Source organism: Pelophylax lessonae (assembly GCF_965119305.1).
Source record: "Pelophylax lessonae genome assembly, chromosome: 5".
NCBI classification, from domain to species: domain Eukaryota; kingdom Metazoa; phylum Chordata; class Amphibia; order Anura; family Ranidae; genus Pelophylax; species Pelophylax lessonae.
This window is the reverse complement of record NC_138772.1, coordinates 251,065,975-251,091,880: the sequence shown is the minus strand read 5'-3', so window position 1 is coordinate 251,091,880 and position 25,906 is coordinate 251,065,975. Positions and strand designations below refer to the sequence as shown.

At 43.9% G+C, this 25,906-nt stretch overlaps 1 protein-coding gene across 1 annotated transcript in view; it reads right to left on the bottom strand.

Moving 5' to 3' along the window:
* The window catches only part of SLC9A3 (solute carrier family 9 member A3), a 342,657-nt gene that overhangs the window by 224,373 nt on the left and 92,378 nt on the right, over nt 1–25,906 (bottom strand). The window contains exon 2 of the mRNA XM_082257740.1: nt 6,222–6,524. Coding sequence (XP_082113866.1) covers nt 6,222–6,524 — 303 coding nt within the window. The remainder of the gene's footprint in view (nt 1–6,221; nt 6,525–25,906) is intronic.

The following is a 25,906-nucleotide window of genomic DNA, read 5'->3' as shown; positions in this document are numbered from 1 at the left end:
TAAAGGGGGATGCCTAAATAGAATCTGTGCCTAGTCACTGTATACTTTGCACACATATACCACAGTCCTTGAACCCACAAAATAATACCTACACAAGTGACATTCTCACAGATACACATAAACCTCAGAATGAAGGATCTTTTTTTTAAATGTAAAGGTTTCCATTGCATATGCTTTTCTGCACGCTACAAGTGATCACTTCTCTGTCTGAGCCTTTCTTAAAGAAGAGGTTAAATACCTACTTCAATACAGGGCACTTTTACCCCCTTCCTGCCCAAACCAATTTTCAGCTTTCAGTGCTCTCACACTTTGAATGACAATTACTCAGTCATGCAACCCTTGTACCCAAACAACATTTTTATCATTTTTTTCACAAAAATAGAGCTTTCTTTTGGTGGTATTTAATCACCACTGGATTTGAAGTGAAAAAATTGAGAAAATTATGAAAATAAAAACAAACTTTTTTTTAGTTTCTATTATAACATTTTGCAAATAAGTAATTTTTGTTCATAAATTTGGGCCAAAATGTATACTGCTACATAGCTTTGGTAAAAACAACCTAAATTGGTGGAAATTATTTGGTCTATGTGAAAGTTAGAGTCTACAAGCTATGGTGCCAACCATTAAAAATGAATTACACCTGATGCACTGATGGCCTATCTCATTTCTTGAGGCCATGAAATGTCAGAACAGTACAAATACCCCCCAAATTAACCCTTTTTGGAAAGTAGATATTCCAAGGTATTTAGTAAGAGGCATGATGAGTTTTTGAAGTTGTCATTTTTTTCCGACAACTCTTGGGAAAATTAAGAAATATAATTTTTTTTTGTTAAACAAAATTGTCATAGCAACAAGTTATTTCTCACACAGCAAATGCATTGCGATTACACCCCAAATACATTCTGCTACTCCTCCTGAGTATGGCAATACCACATGTGTGAGACTTTTTTACAGCCTGGCCACATACAGAGGCCGAACATGCAAGGAGTACTGTCAGGTGTTCTAGGAGCATAAATTACACATATAATTTCCTAATGACTTATCACATTTTTGAATGCCCTGGAGCACCATGACAGTGGAATTTACCACAAATGACCCAATTTTGTAAAGCAAACCCCCCAACGTATATAATGAAGCACTGCCCCCTTAGGAGCTGCTGGTTTTTCACACTTCTGGATTCTGCTGGGTTACCCATAGCAACTGCATGCAGAATTTTAACACTTTACTTTCTTGGCTCAGTCAATAAACAGTCTAGGGGTTGTTGTTTTTGTTGTTTTATTTGATATTGGGATAGAAGAAGGGATGAGTGGGATACTCCAACACTTGAACTATTCACAATGCTGAGGACTTCTATCTGAGAATGCGGCAAGGCCGTAGCTTCATCCTGGCACCAGATGAATCGGAGGTAATGTTCCTTTTAGTACACACCTAGTACCCCCTTTCTATCCAACAGCTGACACCCATCCACTGACTACTCTACTCCGGAGTGGCCCCCTTCCTGGTCAGGCCCTTAGGCACGATCCTCTGTACTCATGATACTGCTTTCCAGGTTCTCTAGTGCCTCAACGCCTTCAGTCAGCTCTCCTGGGCCTCTGGGCTCAGTTCCACACTTCTGGCTCATCAGGCCGACTGCCTGTGACCATACACCAACTGCTGCAGAAGAGGAGGCAGCCGCCACCCTCCTTCCGGGACTCTGCTCACCAGCCAAAGACCTTGAGCACATATGCCCCTGGCTTTATATACTAAGCCCCACAATGCACTGAGACAGCAGTCTTGTGCCAATCACTGGGGCTGTATCAAAGCCTGTGTGTCTATTGGTCAGGTTTCCTCCACTGTGCAATGTGCCTCCCCATTGGGCCAGTGGGAACACTCCCCCAGACCACATGACTCACACACTGAGCACATTGAACAGACCTAACTTACAGATCCTGCTTCCTGTAAAGCAGAGAGAGTATAGAATTTACCTGCTGCTCCTCTGATAGACAGAAAGAGCCAAAAACTATACTTACTCTCTAGCACCTATCTAGGAAGGTGCTACAATTCTATGAGGCATAATGAGTCTTTTGAACATGTCATTTTTTCCCACAAGTTTTTGGAAAATGTGAAAATAAAATGAATATGTATTTTTTTACACAAAGTTGTCAATTCATAAGATATTTCTAACACATAGCATGTACATAGCAAAAATTACACCCCAAAATACATTCTGCTACTCCTCCTGAGTATGGCGATGCCACATGTAAGATGTAGAGCATAAATTACATATCTAATTTCATTCCTGACTATCACACTTTTGAAGGCCCTGGAGCACCAGGACAATGGAAACGCACACAAAAGGAACACATTTTGGAAAGCAAACACCTCAATGTATAATCTATGAGGGATGGGCTGGAGACAGGTACATGGGTAATCTGATGAGCTGCAGATAGGTGCTCAGGTACTCTGATATAGTTACTTGGGTACACTGATGGGCTGCAGATAGGTACTCAGATACTCTGATGGGCTGGAGATAGGTACTCGGGTACTCTGATGGACTGGAGACAGGTACTCAGGTACTCTTATGGGCTGGAGACAGGTACCTCGGTACTCTGCAGGGCTGGAGACAGGTACTCGGGTACTCTCATGGGCTGGAGACAGGTACTCGGGTACTCTGATGGACTGGAGACAGGTACTCGGGTACTCGTATGGGCTGAAGACAGGGACTTGGGTACTCTGCTGGGCTGGAGACAGGTACTCGGGTACTCTGTGCTGGAGACAGGTTTATCGGGGTACTCTGATGGGCTGGAGACAGGTACTCAGGTACTCTGATGGGCTAGAGACAGGTACTTGGGTACTCTTATGGGCTAGAGACAGGTACCTCGGTTCTCTGCTGGGCTGGAGACAGGTACTCGGGTACTCTGATGGACTGGAGACAGGTACTTGGGTACTCTGATGGACTGGAGACAGGTACATTGGTATTCTGCTGAGATGGAGACAGGTACATGGGTACTCTGGGCTGGAGACAGGTACTCAGGTACTCTTATGGGCTGGAAACAGGTACTTGGGTACTCTGCTGGGCTGGAGACAGGTATTTGGGTACTCTGTGCTGGAGACAGGTTTATCGGGTACTTTGATGGACTTGAGACAGACACTTAGGTACTCTGATGGGCTGCAGATAGGTACTCGGGTACTCTGATGGGCTTGAGACAGGTACTCGGGTACTCTGTGGGGTTTTAACAGGTACTCGGGTACTCTAATGGGCTGGTGATAGGTACTTGGGTACTCTGATAGGGTTGTGACAGGTATTGAGGTACTCTGATGAGCTGGGGACAGTTATTCCGGTACTCTGATGGGCTGCAAATTGGTACTTGGGTACTCTGATGGGCTGCAGATAGGTGCTCGTGTACTCTAATGGGCTGCAGATAGATACTCGGGTACTCTGATGGGCTGCAGAGACGTACTTGAATACTCTGATGGGCTGGAGACAGGTACTCGGGTAATCGGATGGGCTGAAGATAGGTACTCAGGTACTCTGATATAGGTACTTGGGTACTCTAATGGGCTGGAGACAGGTACTTGGGTACTCCGATGGGCTAGAGACAAGTACTCGGGTACACCGATGGGCTAGAGATTGGTACTCGGATACTCTGATGGGCTGGAGACAGGTACTCGGGTACTCCTATGGGCTGGAGATAGGTACTTGTGTACTCTGATGGGCTGGAGACAGGTGCTCGGGTACTCTGGGCTGGAGACAGGTTTATCGGGTACTTTGATGGGCTGGAGACAGGTACCCAATGACTCTGATGGGCTGGAGACAGACACTTGGGTACTCTGATGGGCTGCAGATAGGTACTCGAGTACTTTGATGGGCTGGAGACAGGTACTCGGGTACTCTGATGGGCTGGTTACAGGTACTGGGGTACTCCGATGGGCTGGTGACAGGTACTCAGGTACTCTGAGGGGTTGGGACAGGTACTCGGGTACTCTAATGGGCTGGTGACCGGTACTCAGGTACTCTGATAGGGTTGTGACAGGTACTCAGGTACTCTGATAAGCTTGTGACAGGTACTCGGGAACCCTGAGGGATTGTAACAGGTACTCGGGTACTCTGATGGACTGGTGACAGGTACTCTGATAGGCTGGTGACAGGTACTCTTATGGGCTGGTGACAGATACTCTTTATTACTGGGGGCAATCAGTGTGTTTTACTTTGTACTGTAGGCAGTAACTAGCTGTTACCGCAATCTCCTCCTCATGTGGGTCAGTTTGATGTTATTATCATGACAGTCAGTTTGATGTTTTTATCTAAGATTTAATAAAAGTTTTGAATTTTATGTTCATGTGTGCTCATTCAAGCCAACCCATACCCTTTAAAGCCCGACATTATCAGACCCACTGTGGCTATTCGGTCCTCATTTACATTTACACAGTGAGGCCTGTTTCTTCCTCTTTTTTCCATACCTATACGGATGTGGGTATTGGGGTTGTCTTTTAGGTTACTTGCAGTTTTCTCAATTTTAACCACTTTAGAACCGCTCACAGTAATACTACTGCGGCAGAGTGGTTCGTTATCGTCCAGCGACGTAGTATTAACGTCGTTGGACACTCCCCCTTCTGGGCGGCGCTTGCGCGCCGCCGGAGGCTCGCTCCCGCTGTTTTCATTCACAGCGGGAGTCGGGCCAGGGGAGGAGCAGCGGCGATCGCCGCTGCTCTTACCCGATCGTCGGGGATCAAAATTTTGATTAAGAAAACACTTTACCAACAAATAAGATTATAATATATATACTCTCTAATCCAATCTTTTCAGAATGACGGATTGGATGAGCTGGTGCGTTTTGGGTATGGACCCCGTGTAGTGACTTAATGTTCTGTCCTGCGTTTCTGTCCTTATCTCGGCTCCTAATCCAGTACTGATTCACCCATTTCTCTCTTCCCTTTTGGATTGAGTAGGAGTGATCTGAATCTCCAGTATAACCCCAGTGCACATTTTCTAGCATGTGATCCTGGAGAACGCCAAAACGATCAAGTTTTTAAAGACGACTCTTTGCAGATCGAATGACAAAAAAGACATGGTATGTGTATGGTGAAATATGTCGAACAATATACAATGAAAAATAAATGATATATAATTAGAATTTTTACCATGATATAAAATTAACAATTTTGTCTCTGTCTTTGTAGAACAGTGTAAAATAGTTATAAACAGTCAATTGGGACCAAGGTCTAAAAAGACCCCTGAAGAAGAGTGTCATTGAAACGCATAGGGTCTTCAAAACCATACTGCAGGTTCCCCCATGTCAAAATGATCATTGGGTCTAACAACATAAAGAGTCACCCAAATTTTTAACGTTTTTCTCAAAATTGTGCAACTGTGTAATATTTTTGGCCCTTTTGCCAATTACTGTATATATATATTGTGTTTATCATTAATAAATTATTTCTTTTTCCATACCAACCTGTGTCGTTACCCGTTATAGTCCCAATCTGGGGGATTCTGTCCATGTATATGCTTTTTACTTGGATTGTTAGTACAGTGGCTTCCACCTGAGTGCTTTTTTTTTTTTTTTTGAGCGCACTGGGTTGAATGAAAAAAAAAAATGAATAGCATGTACCAGGCTATAGGGGGCACAAATTACTTGCCCCGTGCGCTGAAAACCCATGCTAAGCCACTGATTATAATTAATCTGTCTGTGCCTCTTTGTCCAGCCCTCTTAAAGTGATACTAAACACACACTGTTTAATTTACATTGTCCCTTTTATTTCTGTATATGGATGATGGCACTGTCTACATGTAATTTCCTACCTTCATTTTGTTTAGGTGGTTAGTGGGCATGGAGGAGGGGGGAGGGAGTGGCCTGTCATTTACCACTTTGTATACACCCACATGTCTGACTATGTAGTCACATGGGCTGCTGAGATGTGATAGGGAGGAAATGATCAATGCTCAATAAACTCACTGAAAACTGAGCATGTGCAGAGCTGCCAACAATGCTTTGCAAAATCCCTAGCTGAAATGGGTACTTGGATAGAAGGGGAGGATAGAGAACAACAGGATCAACCAGTTTTTTTTCAGAATACAGACAACGAATCTCATAGTTACTGAGTGAGTATGAACAGCATGTTATACAACATTTATTGATAGCTTTTATGATGTGGGTTTAGTGACACTTTAACTTCAATCAGCTGTTTCCTGATTGTCATTTTACAGAACCCTTTGCTTTAATAAAAAAAAATCAGCTTACCCATTATTCCTGTAAGGTAAACACCATAAAGTGATAATCCAGTTGTAGCAGCATTCCAGACTGTTCCTATTACAGCATAAAGAAGGATAGTTCCAAGATTTCCAAAGAATAGCCTGTTTGGCATGAAGTATCCAGCATCTAGTACAATAGGTGGCAATAGATAAAAGAAAAATACTGTTGGTGTCATTGTAAAGGAAGCAATGTGATCTGCAGCCCATACTATTCCACCTAGAAGCAGACCAAGCACAATCAAAAGGCAGCTCTCTGGCACAACTGTAGTCATTTTATGCGATATGTGAAAACCTGAAAAGAGAAAAAAGATATATTAGTAAAATTTCAGGGCAGTTCCAAATTATGTAAATACTGTATATTAACCAAATTTTGAAAATAATGTTGATGTCCAGGACCTAATTTTTTATATACATTTTTTTTAACAGAAGGAATGTTTATTCAAGTTACAGCACAGTACATGTGTAAATCGTAACAGAAGTACAACACATGAGAGCAGACTGGTATAAAAAAAAGAAATAAAAACAGTTCATCCCATACCTTCAAGAAGTTGTTATGCCCATTATATCTCTTTGTCAATACTCTATTAACACAGCAAGATCTATAGAGGGACTTCCTCTATTCCTCCATCCCCATTACTTAAAGGGATTGTAAAGGCAGAAGGTTTTTTTTTTATCTTAATGCATTTTATGCATTTAGATAAAAAACCTTCTGTGTGCAGCAGCCCCCCTCAGCCCCCCCCCCCCCCAATACTTATCTGAGCACATCTTTATCCAGCATTGTTGCAGGAATTTCTCAGTTGACTCCCCTCCTTATTGGCACCAGATGCTGTCAATCAAAGTCAGTCAGCTAATCAGGAGAGTGGGGGGGGGGGGGGGTCACGTCTCCATGTCTGAATGGACACAGGGAGCAGTGACTCAGCTCGGGTGCCCCCACAGCAAGCTGCTTGCTGTGGGGGCAGTCAACAGGAGGGAGGGGCCAGGAGCACAGAAGAGGGACCTGAGAAGAGGAGGATCCAGGCAAACCTACTGCTCAGAGTTGGTAAGTATAACACGTTTGTTATTAAAAAAATAATAATAATTTAGACTTTACAATCACTATAATGATACCATAGTAGGGAATAGGAAAGAAGAGGGGATGCGGAAAAGAGCAGCACTAGATCTTCCTAGGACCAGATCCAGAAAGAAGAAAACAGAGGAGGGGGGGATCGGATGGGAGGAGGTCAGGGATAGACAGAGCGGAATAACCACAATAGGTAGAGCCAACTATGAAAATGGGAGGGAGTAAGGGGGTATAAAATGCTTAGGATATATTATAGATTGTCTAAGGAGAAGCCTACCAGCCATATCATATTGTAAGATCAAGGGAGGATCTGGCATCTTCCATTTGAACAATATAACTTTCCTGGCATAGTATACAGCATGAAATACAAATAGTTTGGTATGCTTATTAGCAGGTAGGTTATAAGTAATACCCAAAAGAAGGATTAAAGGATGTGTTTTAAGTGTAACTCCACCAATCGCATTTATGTCAGCCTCCACTGCCTGCCTGTATGTCTGTAAGAGCGGGCATGCCCATATCTTATGAATAAAATATCCCGCTGACTGCCTGCACTTGGGACAAATTCTTCTACATTAGGATACTGTAGATAATGGACAATCTTTAGGGTGTGTAATACACCCTGTGCCAAAATTTTATTTGAGGTTCCCCACCAAGCCTGGGCCCAAACGGGGGAGGGGAGGCCTCGTAAGGGGGGGGGGGGTACTGTCATGAATCTGCAGTAATTTTTTATGGCCTGACTATCTGCTTACCTCTCTGGTCTGTGTATCAGCTTTGGGGACCATGCTCTCACACCTGTGTGTTTAAGTAATCTTTTCTCAGCAGGAAACATTATATTAACCTGTGCACTGCAAGCCAGCTTTGCCTGAGCAACAATTGTGAGAAGGCTTCCCTGAGTGTTTCTTGCCGTGTGCTCTAGGTCTGATCTTGGTGTACCGACTTTGGACTTTATCCCTTGTTGCCCTGGACTGCTGCTTCCTCTCCATCCACCAGAGCCAGCCGTTATCATGAGCAGGGAGACCCTGGAAGCCGTGACCTGGAGTCAGCTGCAGCCAAGTCCACCCTCACCATCAGATCCTCTTGTGAAAACCTTCTGGCTCTTAGACTCTGTGCCTTGGAGAATCTTATGCTCTAGCTCCCTGTCCAGGACTATGGCTGTGACCCTGTGTAGCTGCTTCTCTGAGCTATTGACCCTCAGCAGTCAGCCGTTGGGTTCACAACCTCAGCGGTGCGCTCCCTGTCCCTTGGTCCCACAAGTTACCTGACAGTTTCCTCGGTCCATGGACCCAGCTTATGTGCCTCTACCCACCAATGATCAGCTGCAGGGCATAGTCCGCAGACTCGAGACCCAGGAATCTAATCAGACCCAGGTAATGCAATTCCTTCAACAACCTCAATCCCATTCTGCTGCCTTACATAATCCGTGTCATAGTCACAGCTGCAAATTCTTTGCATTTACCAGCTCCATCCCGTTACTCTGGGGACTCCAAGGCCTCCAAGTTCCTTAGCCAGTGCACCATTCATTTTGAACTCCAGCCCCAAAACTTCCCATCTGATTGGGCAAAGGTAGCCTATATTATTTTGACCCTGTCCAGCGAGGCTTTAGCCTGGGCTGCCCCTCTGGGGGAGTAGAAGGATCCAGTGGTTTCTAGCCTGTCTAACTTCTTGAAACTCCTTCGAAATATCTTTGAGGAACAGGGTCATGTCTCTTCTGTGGCCAGCACCCTTTTACGTCTCCACAAAGAGTCTGCTTCCAGTGGGACAGTATGCTCTTTATTTTCGTATACTAACTGCTGAGCTGTAATAAATAGGCCTTAGTGGCAACTTTTTTACATGGGCTTTCTGACAGAGTGAAGGATTAATTAGCGGGAAGAACTGTCCCTGCTGATCTGTACAATGTCATCTCCTTGTGTAACCAGACTGATATTCGGCAGAGGACCCTAGAAAGAAGACGCCAGCATTCCTTGGTCCTTAGTCAGCCTAAGCTCCCCTCTCTTTGACCCGTGGAGCATGACCTGCCAGCTGAGGAACCTATGCAGCTGGGCCGGACCAGGCTATCTTCCGAGGAACGTGCTAGGCCCAGAACTCTGGGCCTGTCTCTATTGTGGGGCAAAGGTCATTTTCATGACACCTGCTCACTTAGTCTGGGAAACGCTTGGGTCTAATACATCTGGAAGGTGGAGTATTGGACCCAGAAACATCACCTTCTTGCCTCCTTCTTTCTGTGCTCCTTCATGTTGGTGCTTCCTCTCAATCGGTCTCAGCTGCTGGCAATTTTATGGACTGGGGAACTGCATCTTCCATTAAATTTTCTCTTTCACCCCTCGCAGGTCCTTGACAGTGCTATTGACCTTGTTCCTGGAGCAACTCTGCCCAGGGGTTGTACCTACCCCCTGTCCATCCCAGAGACCCAGGCCATGTCGGAGTATGTTGCTGAAAATCTTGAAAAATTATTCATCTGGAATCCTTTTCGCCTGCAGAAGCAGGATTCTTTTTTGTTTCCAAGAAAGATGGTACTTTAAGACTCTGCATTGACTATCGAGGCTTGAATGCGGTGACAATCAAGAGTCATTACCCCTTACCCTTAATATCTGAACTGTTCGACAGATTGAAAGGTGCCTCTATTTTTAATAAGTTGGATCTCAGGGGTACATACAATCTGATCTGGATAGGGGAAAGCGATGAATGGAAAATGGCATTTAACACTAGAGATGGACATTACAAATACTTGGTAATGCCCCAGCTGTGTTCCAAAACATTGTCAATGAAGTCTTCAGGGATCTACTATAGCAATTTGTTGTCATCTATCTCAATGACGTTTTCATCTTTTCCTGAAAACCTGGTTGCTCACAGAAACCATGTCCAGATTGTAATCCAGCATCTTAAAGAGAATAATCTGTATACCAAGTTGAAAAAGTGTTCATTTGAATGTTTTAAGAGCCTGTTTTTAGGTTGTTTTTTCTCTGTATGGACCCTGGAAAGGTCTTGGCCATTACTAACTGGCCTCTCCCTGCCACCTTTCTTTCTTGAGTTCACTAATTATTACAGGCAGTTTATTAGGAATTACTCTTCCATTGCTGTGCAAATTATTGCCTTAACCAAGAAGGGTGCGAATGCCAAGGAGTGGCCTCCAGAAGCTGTTTCTGCATTTCGTGAGTTGAAACAGGCCTTTGTTTCTGGACCTCTCCAGAGGAGACCTAATCCTGGGAAGCCATTCTTGTAGTGGATGCTTCTTCGACTGGGGTGGGAGCTGTGCTTCTTCAGTCCTTTGAGGAAATATGTCAGCCATGTGCGTTTTTCTCCCAAAAATGTTCTCAGGCAGAGAAAAATTACGCTATTGGTGATTGGGAACTTCTTGCAATTAAATTGGCATTAGAGGAGTGGCATCATCTCTTGTAGGGTTCCTCTCACTCTATAACAATTTTCACTGATCATAAAAATCTGCAGTACTTACAGAATGCCAAATGTTTGAATCCCAGACAGGCCAAGGTGGAGTCTTTTCTTTTCCCATTTTAATTTCACTATTACGTATAAACCTGGTTCCTGCAACAGTCAGGATGACGCACTCTCTAGGTCATTTGACACTCTGGATGCGAAGCCCACCTTTGAACCTGAGTCGATCATTTCTACCTCATGCATTCTTGCCCATTCTACCACGCTGGAGTCAAAAATTCTTCCTGGCAAGACCTTCATCTCCACTGAGCTAAGAGCTAGGATCCTTCGTTGGGGACATGATTCCAAGGTGACAGGTCATGCTGGACTCCTTTGTAGTGATGGATGAACATCGGCCGGTGCGGTTCGCGAACATTAGCCGCAAACTTTCTCAAATGTCCGCTAACTGCAAGTTCGCCTTGACTTTAATGGTAGGCTAACTTTAAAAACCTTTAGGTCATATTTGCAGCCACAAAAGACTTACTAGCTGTGCACAAACAGTCCCACCACATGGCCAATGTCATAACAGAAGTATTGCAATTGGAAAATTTGCCCTAAAAAATTTTTTTTTTTTACAGCAAAAAAATGTTTTTTTTTTTCCTAAATCAAGCAAGAACTGACAGCAGCCGGTGAATACATGTCAAATACATATAGGGTCCATTCACACATCTGTAAAATGGGTCCGCATCCATTCCACAATTTGGCGGAACATTTACAGACCCATTGATTTTCAATTCCAGTCTGAAAAATTAGGCATTCACAGGACAAAGAAGTAAGTGTCGGCCATTCCAGGCCCCAAAAATTAGCCCACATACATTTACCTGACAGCTAAGAACGTTGTATTCTGTGGCTGAAGGTACATTAGGCATTCACAGGATAAATAAGTAAGTGTCGGGCAGTATAGGCCCCAACAATTAGCCCACATGGGTTTACCTGACAGCTAAGAATGTTGTATTCTGTGGCTGAAGGTACATTAGGCATTCACAGGATAAATAAGTAAGTGTCGGCCATAAAAGGCCCCAAAAATGAGCCCACATGGCTCAAAAATGAGCCCACCTGACAGCTAAGAATGTTGTATTCTGTGGCTGAAGGTACATTAGGCATTGACAGAATACAGAAGTAAGTCTGTATATAAAAGGCCCCAAAAATGAGGCATTCAATTGACATGAAATTCCTTTTCTGCCGCTGTATTTACCGAAGACAAGGACCATGAATTGAGTTGGGAAACTCCGCGCCTCGGGCTTAATTGGATATATAGTAAAGACTGCTGCCTCCCTATAATATAGTCCGAAGACTATATGGCGTGTAAGAAAGAGGTAGGGGGTGGCGCTGTCTAATAGTCCAAGAAAAGGGGGTTATTTGTTAGTGCTATCACTAGTCACGTGTAACAGGTATAGACCCAATATATAAATGAGGTAGCTATTGTGTCAAAGTGCCAAGTATGTGTAATTCACCCTTAAGGTGCCTAATGCTGTACATATAAAAATGGATGTAAATGACACTTGAATGTCAGGTAAAATATTGCACAAGTGTGATATAACCAATAAATAATCATAAACAATTATAACCGTGCATAAGTGATATATCTATATAAAGTGACAAGTGCTAAAGTGAATGCTGACAATAATAATACAGTATAAGTGTATAGAACTTAATACAACATAATACATATAGATCTATGTGCAATCGTGCTTGGAAAGTAACTCAAATAGTCCCCAATGATTAAAGTGACCTGTGCAAATTAAATAAAATAACGTGACTGGTAAATAAGGGGGAATAATTTAAATAGTGATAATAAAGTGACATGTGCTCAAGACACCCAACATGAGTATCCAATGTCCAAAAAATAGATGAGATTTTTTGGACATTGGATACTCATGTTGGGTGTCTTGAGCACATGTCACTTTATTATCACTATTTAAATTATTCCCCCTTATTTACCAGTCACGTTATTTTATTTAATTTGCACAGGTCACTTTAATCATTGGGGACTATTTGAGTTACTTTCCAAGCACGATTGCACATAGATCTATATGTATTATGTTGTATTAAGTTCTATACACTTATACTGTATTATTATTGTCAGCATTCACTTTAGCACTTGTCACTTTATATAGATATATCACTTATGCACGGTTATAATTGTTTATGATTATTTATTGGTTATATCACACTTGTGCAATATTTTACCTGACATTCAAGTGTCATTTACATCCATTTTTATATGTACAGCATTAGGCACCTTAAGGGTGAATTACACATACTTGGCACTTTGACACAATAGCTACCTCATTTATATATTGGGTCTATACCTGTTACACGTGACTAGTGATAGCACTAACAAATAAACCCCTTTTCTTGGACTATTAGACAGCGCCACCCCCTACCTCTTTCTTAAGGACCATGAATTGTTGTGGGTGGATAGTGGCCTGGCGGATATTTGTGGCCTGTCAGGAGGAATTTAAATGAAACATGGTCTACTGGTCACATGTGTTGAATTCCTCAGAGATCCATGACTCATTCATTTTTATAAATGTGAGGTAGTCAACACTGTCATGAGCTAGGCGAGTGCGCTTATCGGTCACGATCCCCCCTGCTGCGCTGAACGTCCTTTTGGACAGGACACTGGACGGGGGGCAAGCCAACAGTTCCATTGCAAATTGTGAAAGCTCTGGCCAGAGGTCAAGGCTGCCCACCCAGTAGTCCAGGGGTTCATCGCTCCTCAGAGCGTCCACATCGGTCGTTAACCCGATGTAGTCGGACACCTGTCAGTCTAGGCGTTTCCTGATGCTGTATCTGGAGTACAGCTGTCGAGGGTCGGCTGAAAGAAGGATCTCATATCTGAAGTGACCAACGCATCTTCAAACTGCCCTCTTCTTGCAGGCGCTGTGGGATTGCTACCCGCAACTGACTCTCTGTGACTGGAAATTCCTCTGCCAGTGCAAAGCAGAATGCAGCATTTCTCGCAGCAAGGCCTGAAAGTGCTGCATTCTGACCGCCCTCTGTGGTGGTGGTAACATTTCCGCCATTTTTTGCTTGTACCGGGGGTCTAAGTACGTTGCCACCCAGTCCTGGTCCTTGCCCTTTATGCATTTTATACTAGGGTCCCCCTTAAAACACTGGAGCATGAAGGCCCCCATTTGCACTAAACTGGACGTGGTGTAGTGGCCTGGCTCCAGCTCATCATCCAGGATAATGTCGTCCTCGTTCTCCTCCCCCCATCCACGGACAACACCAGGGATCCCAGACAGGTTTAAAACATGCTCTTCTTGCTCCTCCATATCCATCCTGGCCCCATGCTCCTATGACTCTTCTTCGGACTCCTGTTGTTGACTTGCCTCAGATGGAATTCATCCAACATTGCGACTTCCTCATCTTCCTGCTCCTGCTCCTTGACGGCTTGATCAATGACACGACGCAATGCACTCTCCAGAAAGAAGGCGTAAGGTACGATGTCACTGATGGCGCCCTGGCCGTGACTGACCAGTTTGGTGATCTCATCAAATGGCCGCAGAAGTCTGCATGCATCGCGCATAAGCAGCCACTGGCAAGGTGAAAAAAACCCAAGCTCCCCAGAACCTGTCCTGCCGCAGAGTTCGTACAGGTTTTCGTTAACTGCACGTTTCTGTTGGAGCAGCCTATCAAGCGTATGCAACGTTGAGTTCCATCGCGTCGGGCAGTCACAAATAAGATGCCTGACGGGCAGGTTGTGTCGGCGCTGAATGTCAGCAAGGCGAGCCATGGCTGTGTAAGATCTTCTGAAATGACCCGAGATTTTCCTGGCCTGCTGCAAGACGGCCTAGACCCCAGGGTATTTGGCAACGAATCACTGCACCACCAAGTTCAGGACGTGTGCCATGTATGGCACGTGTGTTATTTTGCCCTATTTCAGCGCGCTCAGCAGATTGGCACCGTTGTCGCGTACCACTTTACCAACTGTGAAATTGTGCGGTGTCAGCCACTGATCTGCCTGTGAACGCAAAGCTGAAAAGAGTGCAGGACCAGTGTGGCTCTTGGCTTCCAGGCACAAAAGACGCAGCACAGCATGGCAACGTCTCACCTGGCATGTGAAATAGGTTCTGGGGATCTTGGGCTGCGCAGCGGAAGAGACGGTAGCAGTGAAAAAGGAGGAGTCAGCTGAGGAGGAGAGGGAGGATGGAGGAGGAGGAGGAGGAGAAGAAGAGGGAGGCCTGCATGCAATCCATGGTGGCAAAACCAAATCTACATGGATGCCACGGTTTACATGCTTGACGGCCGTCAGAAGGTTCACCCAGTGGACAGTAAAAGAGATATACCTTCCCTGCCCGTGTTGGCTAGACCATGTGTCTGTGGTCAGATGTATCTTGGCACCGACACTGTGTGCCAGAGATACATTCACTTGCCGCTGAACATGGCCATACAGCTCTGGAATGCCTTCTGCAAGAAATATTTCCTGCCTGGGACCTTCCATTGTGGTGTTCCAATGGCCACAAATTTCCGAAAGGCCTCCGAATCCAGCATTTGATATGGCAGTAGTTGGCGAGCTATCAGTCCTGACAAGCCAGCAGTCAAAAGTTGGGCAAGAGGGTTATCCGGCGTCATCATTTTTTTACGCTCCAACATTTAGGCCACGGAAGCCTGCCTTTTTCCAGGAAAACGTGAGGATGCCATGATGGAAGGTGGAGTGGAGGACAATTGTGAGGAGAGAGGAGAAGGAGGAGAGGCTGGACGGTGAGAGCCTGGAGTGTGGCTTTGTGGGTTCTGACGGCGTTGCTCCCACTGGACCTGGATGGGAGTTCAGGTGCATTCTTAATCTTAAAGCTGTCGTCCCTAGGTGAGTGTTGGGCTTACCGCGACTTATGCGTTGTCTGCAAAGGCTGCAGATGGCAACACTGTTGTCAGCAGCGGACACATTCAAAATAGCCCACACTGCAGAGCCATGTGCTGGTGTCCTGGGAGCGCCAGATGTGACCGTACATGTGACCGAAGCAATATTGTTGTAGGACACAAAAACACTTAGACAAGTATACTCAGATAACACCCCACTTCAATATGTGGTATTGGGGGGCTACTGGTTTATCACACCAGTTGTACAAAAAATTGGCCAGTATGTTTGGCACTGTGTGTAACAGAGTTAACGCAGCAAAAGAGGCAATATTGTTGCAGGACACAAATACACTTAGACAAGTATACACAGATAACACCCCACTTCAATATGTGGTATTGGGGGGCCACTGGTTTATTACACAAGTTCTACAAATAATTGGCTAGTAACTGTTGTCGCTGTGTGTAGCACAGTTAACGGAGCAAAAGATGCCACATTTTTGCAGGACTAAAATACACTCTTATAAAAGTATACTGTTAAATAACACCCCACTTCAATATGTGGTATTGGGGGGCCACTGGTTTATCACACTAGTTTTACAAAAAATTGGCCAGTAAGTTTGGCACTGTGTGTAGCAGAGTTAACACGGCAAAAGAAGCAATATTGTTACAGGATAAAAATACACTTAGACAAGTATACTCAGATAACACCCCACTTCAATATGTGGTATTGGGGGGCCACTGGTTTATCACACCAGTTCTACAAATAATTGGCCAGTAACTGTTGTCACTGTGTGTAGCACAGTTAACGGAGCAAAAGATGCCACATTTTGCAGGACTAAAATACACTCTTATAAAAGTATACTGTTAAATAACACCCCACTTCAATATGTGGTATTGGGGGGGGGGGGCACTGGTTTATCACACCAGTTGTACAAAAAATTGGCCAGTAAGTTTGGCACTGTGTGTAGCAGAGTTAACACAGCAAAAGAGGCAATATTGTTGCAGGACACAAATACACTTAGACAAGTATACTCAGATAACACCCCACTTCAATATGTGGTATTGGGGGACCACTGGTTTATCACACAAGTTCTACAAATAATTGGCCAGTAACTGTTTTCACTGTGTGTAGCACAGTTAACGCAGCAAAAGAGGCCATATTTTTGCAGGACTAAAATACTCTTATAAAAGTATACTGTTAAATAACACCCAACTTCAATATGTGGTATTGGGGGGGGGGGGGCACTGGTTTATTACACCAGTTGTACAAAAAATTGGTCAGTATGTTTGGCACTGTGTGTAACAGAGTTAACGCAGCAAAAGAGGCAATATTGTTCCAGGACACAAATACACTTAGACAAGTATACTGAGATAACACCCCACTTCAATATGTGGTATTGGGTGGGCCACTGGTCTATCACACCAGTTGTACAAAAAATTGGCCAGTGAGTTTGGCCCTGTGTGTAGCAGAGTTAACGCAGCAAAAGAGGCAACATTGTTGCAGGACACAAATACACTTAGACAAGTATATTCAGATAACACCCCACTTCAATATGTGGTATTGGGGGGCCACTGGTTTATCACACCAGTTGTACAAGAAATTGGCCAGTACGTTGGCACTGTATGTAGCAGAGTTAACGCAGCAAAAGAGGTAATATTGTTGCAAGACACAAATACACTTAGACTAGTATACTCAGATAACACCCCACTTCAATATGTGGTATTGGGGGGCCACTGGTTTATCACACCAGTTGTACAAAAGATTGGCCAGTAGGTTTGGCACTGTGTGTAGCAGAGTTAACGCAGCAAAAGAGACAATATTGTTGCAGGACACAAATACACTTAAACAAGTATACTCAGATAACACCCCACTTCAATATGTGATATTGGGGGGCCACTGGTCTATCACACCAGTTGTAAAAATATTGGCCAGTGAGTTTGGCACTGTGTGTAGCAGAGTTAATACAGCAAAAGAGGCAATATTGTTGCAGGACACAAATACACTTATAAGTAAATCCAAGAGTTATGTACACACACAAAGATATAGATATGATAATCTGCCATAAATTTAGCGTACCCTCTATTCAGTAAAGGGATTCTTGGTTCTCTTTTTTGATAGCAGGGTTTTGGGAACATATGTGTTGATGTTTATACCGGGGGGGCTGGAGATGGTGGGAGGAGGGGGGCCGGGGGAAGGGTGGGAGAGGACGGAGGGGAAATAGAGGTGTATTTGAGGTCAATAGTCTTCCCAGTTTTCGGGCAGGTTTAGTCCTCAACATTATGTGAGGCTGGTACACACCAATCACGTCTCCTAGATCTCTTTCATGGATTAAATTAAATTTTTTTTCCTTGAATTTTCTTTTGTCTTTCCTATTTTGCGGTATATATATAGTTGTATACAGTGCATGTTTTTCTTGCCTCCTGGCGTATAGGCAACCACACTGCCCCGCATTAGTTTGGCGCCTGAATGCGCATGGTTAAGGTTTAACCAATTAGTGAGGAGTTTTTTTTTGTTTTTTTTGCGTGCCGTGGGATGTTAAATATGGCAGCTAGAATTGCTATGTTGCGACAAGCGGCCTTGGGCTGCAAGATTACCACCTATAATGTTAGAGGGTTATCCACCCCACAGAAGCGTCTACGCCTGCTAGGGGACTTAAAAAGGTATTCTACACATGTGGCTTTTGTATAGGAGACATATTTTCATAAAGATCATTTACCCAATTTTTATAATAAAGACTTTCCATGGTCTTATCATGCTCCATCCCCTATTCCCAAATCTAAGGGAATAAGTACCCTTATTTCAAGATCTATGCCTTGGATTTTCAAGGAGGAACTGGCTGACCCCATGGGTAGATACCTAATGATTAAAGGGAGTATTGGTAGTACTGAGGTAACATTATTGAATGTTTACTTTCCTAATGCAGATCATCTTGTGTTTTTACAGAAATTAATGCCGGTCATACTGGGTTTTCGGGAAGGTCATCTAGTGATGGGAGGGAATGTTAATTTTGTCCCTGAACCGTTATTGGATGCCTCCAAGAAAACCTTGTGTGTTTCATGTGCACGAATACGGAAATTACAGCGAGAAATTTCTCTACTGGAGCTAACCGATCCATGGCGATTGATGCATCCAGGAGAGAGAAATTATACATACTACTCTTCAATCCATGGTGCGTATACCCGAATTGATTGCATTCTTATCCTACAGTCTGATTTGCCTTTAGTCTTGTCAACCAATATGGAGGATTTTTCCTTATCAGATCATGTACCAGTACATATGACCATAGAATGGGAAGCGAGACCCCCTAGACCCTCATCGTGGTGTTTAAATTACTTTTTTCTACAGTCCCCTGAAGCAGTAGCAGTGCTAGATGAATCATTAATTAACTACTTCTGGGAAAACAAAGATGAATCTATATCACCCTCTGTTCTATGGGAGGCCCATAAATGTGTAATACGGGGGGTTTTTATTAAGATTGCTGCCCAACGTAAAAAAGAACAAAAATTAGTGGTCAGAGATCTTCTGGCGAAAATAGAATCTACTAGTAAGCTACATAAGGGAAGTCTATCGGAGGTGCATTTAGCTCCCCTCACTGCTGCTAGGGAGGAGCTCAATCGCATCCTATATCAAAAAACGATATGAGGCATGATGTGGACTAGAAGGCATTATTACGAGTATTCAAATAAACCGGGGGCGATGCTGGCACGGTTATTAAGAGGCCCGAGACGACGGACATATATACCAAGAATACAGAGAGCGGGAGGAGGGGTGGTGCATAATTCATCAGATATTGCGGACGAGTTTCGCTCCTATTACAAATCATTTTATAATTGTAACGCTCCTGCGTTTTTATATGGTGTGGATTTTCAGCTGCAGAAATAGTTCCACGTCAGCAGTCATGTAAGAGATATGCTGAGACACCATTCCCAACCTCAATGACTCATCATGTGTGGAAGGTCTTATTTCAGCCAGTAAATACACACAATTAGCAAGCTGGTTCTTAGAGTGACTTTATGCATGTGGTAACACAATGATGAAGGTTGAGTGGAGGTGGTAGGTGATAGACACTTGAAGGTGAGACAGTAGCAGATGGATGCAGGAAGGTTTAGCAATGTTGTATGATAGCAGATGATAGAATAGCAGGTGGACATACAAAAGAGATCAACCCAGTGCAGAAAAGTAGCAGTAGTCTCAAGAGCTAGCAATCTAGTTTATGCAGATGTGATAAACAGTCTCTACTATGCAGAGCTAGATAGTGTAAGCTTAGTATAAGTTTATAGAGAATTCCCCTGTGGGGTACTTAGCACTATTAGCGATACAGCCGAAGGGTGGTTCAGGAGAGGCGGATGATCCAGTAGCGGGATACAGGGATCAGCGCAGCGAGGTTCCGTCAGCGAAGTAAGCTTGCAAGCATGGAAGCTTCAAGCAAGGTTAGCATCCAGATAAGGGTGTTTGAACGAACACATGTGAGTGAGAACCGACGCCTTAAATAGCCATCTAGTCCGGCGCTGAGTGATGACAGCTCCAGTCTTAAAGGTGTATGCGCACCTTTCCAAAAGTAAATGGTAGGGCGCATACACTTGTGGAAAGTGTAATTTAGGGTACCAAAGGTACCGGAACATTACAATAATATACACAGCACAGGGAAAAAAGTATCCTCTCAAAAAGAAAGGGAACAAATAGAGTCATATCTTCGGGAATCTGGCATGCCCTCCTTATCTGAGGAACAAGCCTTAACAATGGAGGGAGAGATTACGAAAGAGGAATTACAGTTAGCCCTTACACAGTCTAAACCTTATAAAGCGCCTGGCCCTGATGGGTTTACCTTAGCTTATTATCTGGAATTCAGTGACCGTCTTGGTCAACCTCTTTTAGCGCATTTTAATGCAGTACGGGATGGCTCTTTGTTTCCATCTGATTCGTTAAGGGCACACATAGCCCTAATACATAAAGAAGGGAAAGATCCTCTTCTTTGTGGAAACTATCGCCCTATATCCCTTATAAACTCTGATACTAAACTTTATTCGAAGATCCTAGCAAATCGCCTGATGCCACATATTTCCCACTTGATCCATTTTGATCAAGTGGGCTTTGTACCGACACGGGAGGCTCGTGATAACACGACACGGGTGGTAGATCTTATACATCTAGCCAGAAGCACACGAAGTAAACTGGTTTTATTATCAACTGATGCAGAAAAAGCTTTTGACAGGGTGGCCTGGAGTTTTATATGGGCCACCCTGTCATATATTAGGCTGGGCCCCCAAATGCAGCAATATATTAACGCTCTACTCTGCACCGTCAGCAGCTGTGCGGGTAATTGAATGGAGATCTGGATATTTTTCAATATCTAACGGCACCCGACAGGGCTGCCCGTTGTCACCTCTTATATTTATATTAAGTCTCGAGCCCCTACTGTGTCGGATACGTGGATCCGTTGACATTGCGGGGGTGTCGATCGGTGGCGATCAGCATAAGGTCGCCGCATTTGCGGACGACCTTATGTCCTTCACCACCAATCCGACTATCTTACTTCCTAATATTTTGGAAGCACTTGAGGCGTACGGGAATCTATCTAATTTTAAGATTAACGTAAATAAATCGGCGGCCCTAAATATATCCCTGTCTCCTCAGGAGTAGGGATGATCGAACGGTTCAGGTCGACCATTGGTTCGACCCGAACATTGGCTGTTCGAGGTTCGGCCGAATTTAGAACTTTTTCCCCAAAAAGTTCGGAATTCCGCAACCAGAACCGACCAAAATGCAATGGTTCAGGAAATGGGCTTTAAAAGCCCGTGATTGGACCAGAACCATCAGTAAAAGCCAATTGAAGGGCAGGAGAATGCTAGGAATGTGATTGGAGTGACTAGGGGGTCCATAGTCCAATCAATAGTGAATACGCCCCCCAGTATATAAGATAGCCCCCGCCAAATTCCTAGCATTCTTATACGGGACATGAAAGAGAGTGGAATGCTGTTCTGTTACAATGTGTTACAAAGTGTCATTTAGCAATTTTTAGTGTGAGGAAAGGGATATCTAGTGTAGTTAGGGTGCTATTTTTTCACTATAGTTAGCTTTAATTTATTCAGTTTCTGTAGGGAAAGTGTTAAGTGTAAGGGGACCGTAGTGTAGTGTAGGGTTAACTGATTGTGACTGCTATGGAAGGGTGACAAAACCCTTCCATAGCAGGGTGACCGCTATAGAGAAAAGATCATTTCTCTGTGTCACTTCGGAACAGGAATATGGCTTCGCTCCCGTCAGCATTCTTTATGCTGCAGGGGTTGCCAGTGCTTTTTTAAAGACATGTTTGGAGTCAGGCATGACATCTGAACATGTCTATAGGGGTATATATATACATACACCTATGTCTGTATATATACACCTGCACATATATAGGTGTTAAAGGAGCAGAACACTATACTTTTGCTAATGAAATAATTAAATAAATAATGAAATAATTTCCATTAATATGGATGTGGTGTATCTGGACTTTGCAAAGGCCTTTGACACTCTTCCCCACAAACGCTTACTGTACAAACTAAGGAAGATAGGTATGGACCATAAGGTGAGTTCCTGGATAGAGAACTGGCTCCAGGGGAGAGTCCAGAGGGTGATGATTAATGGGGAGTACTCGGATTGGGCGGGTGTGGAAAGTGGGGTCCCCCAGGGTTCTGTCCTGGGACCAATCCTGTTTAATTTATTCATAAATGATCTTGAGGAGGGGATATCTAGTACAATCTCAGTATTTGCGGATGATACTAAACTAGGCATGCCAATATCTTCTATGCAGGATGTGGAAACCTTACAAGCGGACCTGAACAAAATAACGGGGTGGGCAACTACATGGCAGATGAGGTTTAATGTTGAAAAATGTAAAGTAATGCACTTGGGGGCCAGAAACCAGAAAGCAAGCTACTCACTAGGGGGGGAACCTCTGGGGGAGTCTAGGATGGAAAAAGACTTGGGGGTACTGGTAGCAGGGCCGCTGATAGGGCAGTACAACCAGCCCTGTTGTACCGGGCCCGGGCTCTATCAGTCCAGCAGGGGGGCCCAGGCAGCTTTACAGTTGTTTCTCCTAAATAAATAAAACGTTTTTTTATAAACCATACCTTCTTCAATTTGTTTGTTTTTTTGTTGAGGGTAATTTCCTGGGCCCCCTAGGGTTAACATTAGGGGCCCAGGAGATGTCAGCACTGAGAAGAGGAGGGACTTCTTTTCCTTTTTCGGGGCGCAGGCAGACAAGCTTATGTGCTGCCATATAGTTCCGGTCACGGCCATCCACTGCCTATGTTTTCACTGGCGGAGTGATATTTTTCTACACTGCTCCCTCAGTAAGTTCCACGGACAGAGGAAGAGACTGATGTGAGGCAGGCTGGAGGCTGAGAGGGCACTGCAGGCTTAATCCGATGGCTGGGGGAGGTGCACAGCCTCACACACTGACACTGACTACCAAGGAAGGAAGGTACACTCCCCGACTCTCCACTGTGTGCTTACCATCATTATGACGATCAGATCACAGCAGCTGCTCTGTCACAGTGTCACATTGCTGCTGGGTGCTGATTTTGTTAACTTTATGGCTGTACTGTGTTGCAGATTGTAAGACAGTACAGCCATAACAGAATCAGCAACCAACAGTGACACTGTGACAGAGGAACAGAGCAGCTGCTGTGCTCTGATCATTATAATGATGGTAATCATAAGTATGAGATGCTTGCTTACATTTCTGTTAGGAGGGCAGTAAATGGCTGAGCTGTGATTTTAAGACCTCCAACAACTCCCCATAAGAATTATTTGCCTAAGCATTCCACTTAGATCTGCCAGTCAATTTTTTTGTGCAGACCTCTATGTAGGTCTACAGAAATCCACATACACCACACAGTGGATAGGGGTGGACTGGTGATGGCTCTATGAATGGACAGATGTAAATGGAAATGTGTCCATTTACATCAGGCTATGTTTGATCTGTCATGTTTAGGTTTGGAAAAATAGATAAGGACTGCTGTCTGTTTACATCCACCTACCTCTGGATATGTCCAGTTTCCGAAAAAAAAAATGGAAAAGGACTTCACCCTTGTCTATTTTTCCAGACCTAAGCATGACAGATTAAACATAGCCTGATGTAAATGGACACATTTCCATTTACATCTGTCCATCCATAGAGCCATCACCAGTCCACCCCTATCCACTGTGTGGTATACGCAGGCATAGACTGAACTAGCACAGAGGTTTTAACACTGCCATCTATGCCGAGAAGCTCCAGTTCAGCAGGGAATCCACTCATGGATCCCTTGCTAAGCAGATGTTTCAAAGAGCCTTTATGCTGGAAAGGTAGCGGGATGGAAAGTACATATGTCACAACTGCAAAGCTTTTTGCGCAGCAAAAATTGTCCCCATTGGACCACCCACCATGTTGCCTACTGGCCACGATCCTATTCAACTGTTATCAGGATTTTGAAGTGGTTAACAGGTGCTGAAGAGGTGATACAATGCCTCCTCCCACCAGCCAAATGCTCTCTGAAGAGAGATCTGAATGCAGATCACTCTTCAAAGAGCAATGCTAGTGTGAAATAGCTCATAAAGATTTTAAATAATTATAATTGCATGCTTCAGCTGATTTAAAGGCATCATAGATGTACTTTAAGGCTTCAAGGATAAGTTCACCTTTTAAAAAAAATAATAAATGCACATTTTTTTGCAGTTAAAAAAATGTGCATTTATTTTTTTTTCTTTTGGAGCCTGTAAAGCATTGCACCAGCAATGGTGCCATGTAGGTCTTCTTCAGATCGTCAGTATATCTGTGTACCTGTACATCCCGTATGGGCTTGCAGATACACTGACAGGAAAAAATCAAAGAAATACCACGGTGCTCCACAGCACCATTGTAGTTCTTTGAGAACTACAATGGCGGGGGGAGAGGCGGCTGCAGGATTTGGAACATGTTACATGTTCCACACAAAATCGGGTGGTTAGGGTCAACCTATGCTTTAAAGAAAATCTACAGTATGCCTTAAAGTCATCGGCAGCATTCTCATTAAAAAGGGATGATCTCAGGTGTCTTTGAACACTAGTCTAATCAAATTTATAACAGGCAGGAGAAAAATAAATATCACTTGAGGACCAAGGCTGCATTTTGTTGAGGTGGGTGGGGTCAGGGTGGGGCCCGCTGAGGTGGGCGGGGTCGGGGTGGGGCCCGCTGAGGTGGGCGGGTCGGGGGGCCCGCTTAGGTAGGCTGTACGGGGCCCCGTGATTTCTAACAGCGGCCCTGACTGGTAGACAACAGGCAACTGGTAGACAAAATTTTATGACAGAAACAAAGAAAAATACGTTTTTTCACAATATTTTCAGTCTCTTTTTATTTATAGCACAAAAAATAAAAAACCCAGTAGTGATTAAATACCATCAAAAGAAAGCTCTATTTGTGTGAAAAAAAAAAGGACACAAATTTTTTATGGGTACAGTGTTGCATGACTGAGTAATTGTCATTCAAAGCGTGAGAGCACTGAAAGCTGAAAATCAGTCTGGGCAGGAAGGGGGTGAAAGTGCACTGTAGGCAAGTTGTTAATTTAATACTTTGTAGCACTGCCTTTTGCTGTGGTTACAGCTGTAAGTCGCTTGGGATATGTCTCTATCAGTTTTGCACATCGAGAGACTGAAATTTTTGCCCATTCCTCCTTGCAAAACAGCTCAAGCTCAGTGAGGTTGGATCTCTGACCCTCCGATTCCTCAATGCCACTAAAGCCTGAATATCTGTATTCTGGAGGCAAAATATGCCACCACCAATTAAGCTTTGGTTTTCAAAGGTTAATGAGATCCATAAAATGGAAGAATTGACTGCTGCATTGAGAAACACTGAGGAACAGACTAGAAAACGGTGGCTACCGTGGGTATATTATACCGGCACTGAGACTTATCAACGGGAGATGGTTGGGCTGGTTCCCCTAACTGCTCCTGTTGATTAAAGCCTTAGGACATCCCACGCTTATTGTGATTTTTTTTTTTACCAAACATAGGTAGCAGAAAACAAATTGGCCAAATGAAGTATTGAATATGGGATAAAGGGAATTTTGGTTCCCCCTTTTTTTTTTTGTGGTGTCTCCCGGAGGGCCCTCAATCACATAGGCAATAATTGTAGGATGCACTGAGGTTCACAATACTAAATATTATGATGAATGTAATCTACTCCTGATTGGGTAAACCCACTTGTGATTGTCTGGATAAAATTGGTTATATAATGTAATGATTTGTCACAGAAATGGTTGTGTTGCACGTGTGGCACATATTTAAGTGTGTTTTTTTTTTTTTCTCACTACTTTTAACGCATAATTGATGTGTCTGATCACATGTGAAAAAGGGAGGGAAAAGGGGAAAGGTTTTTTTT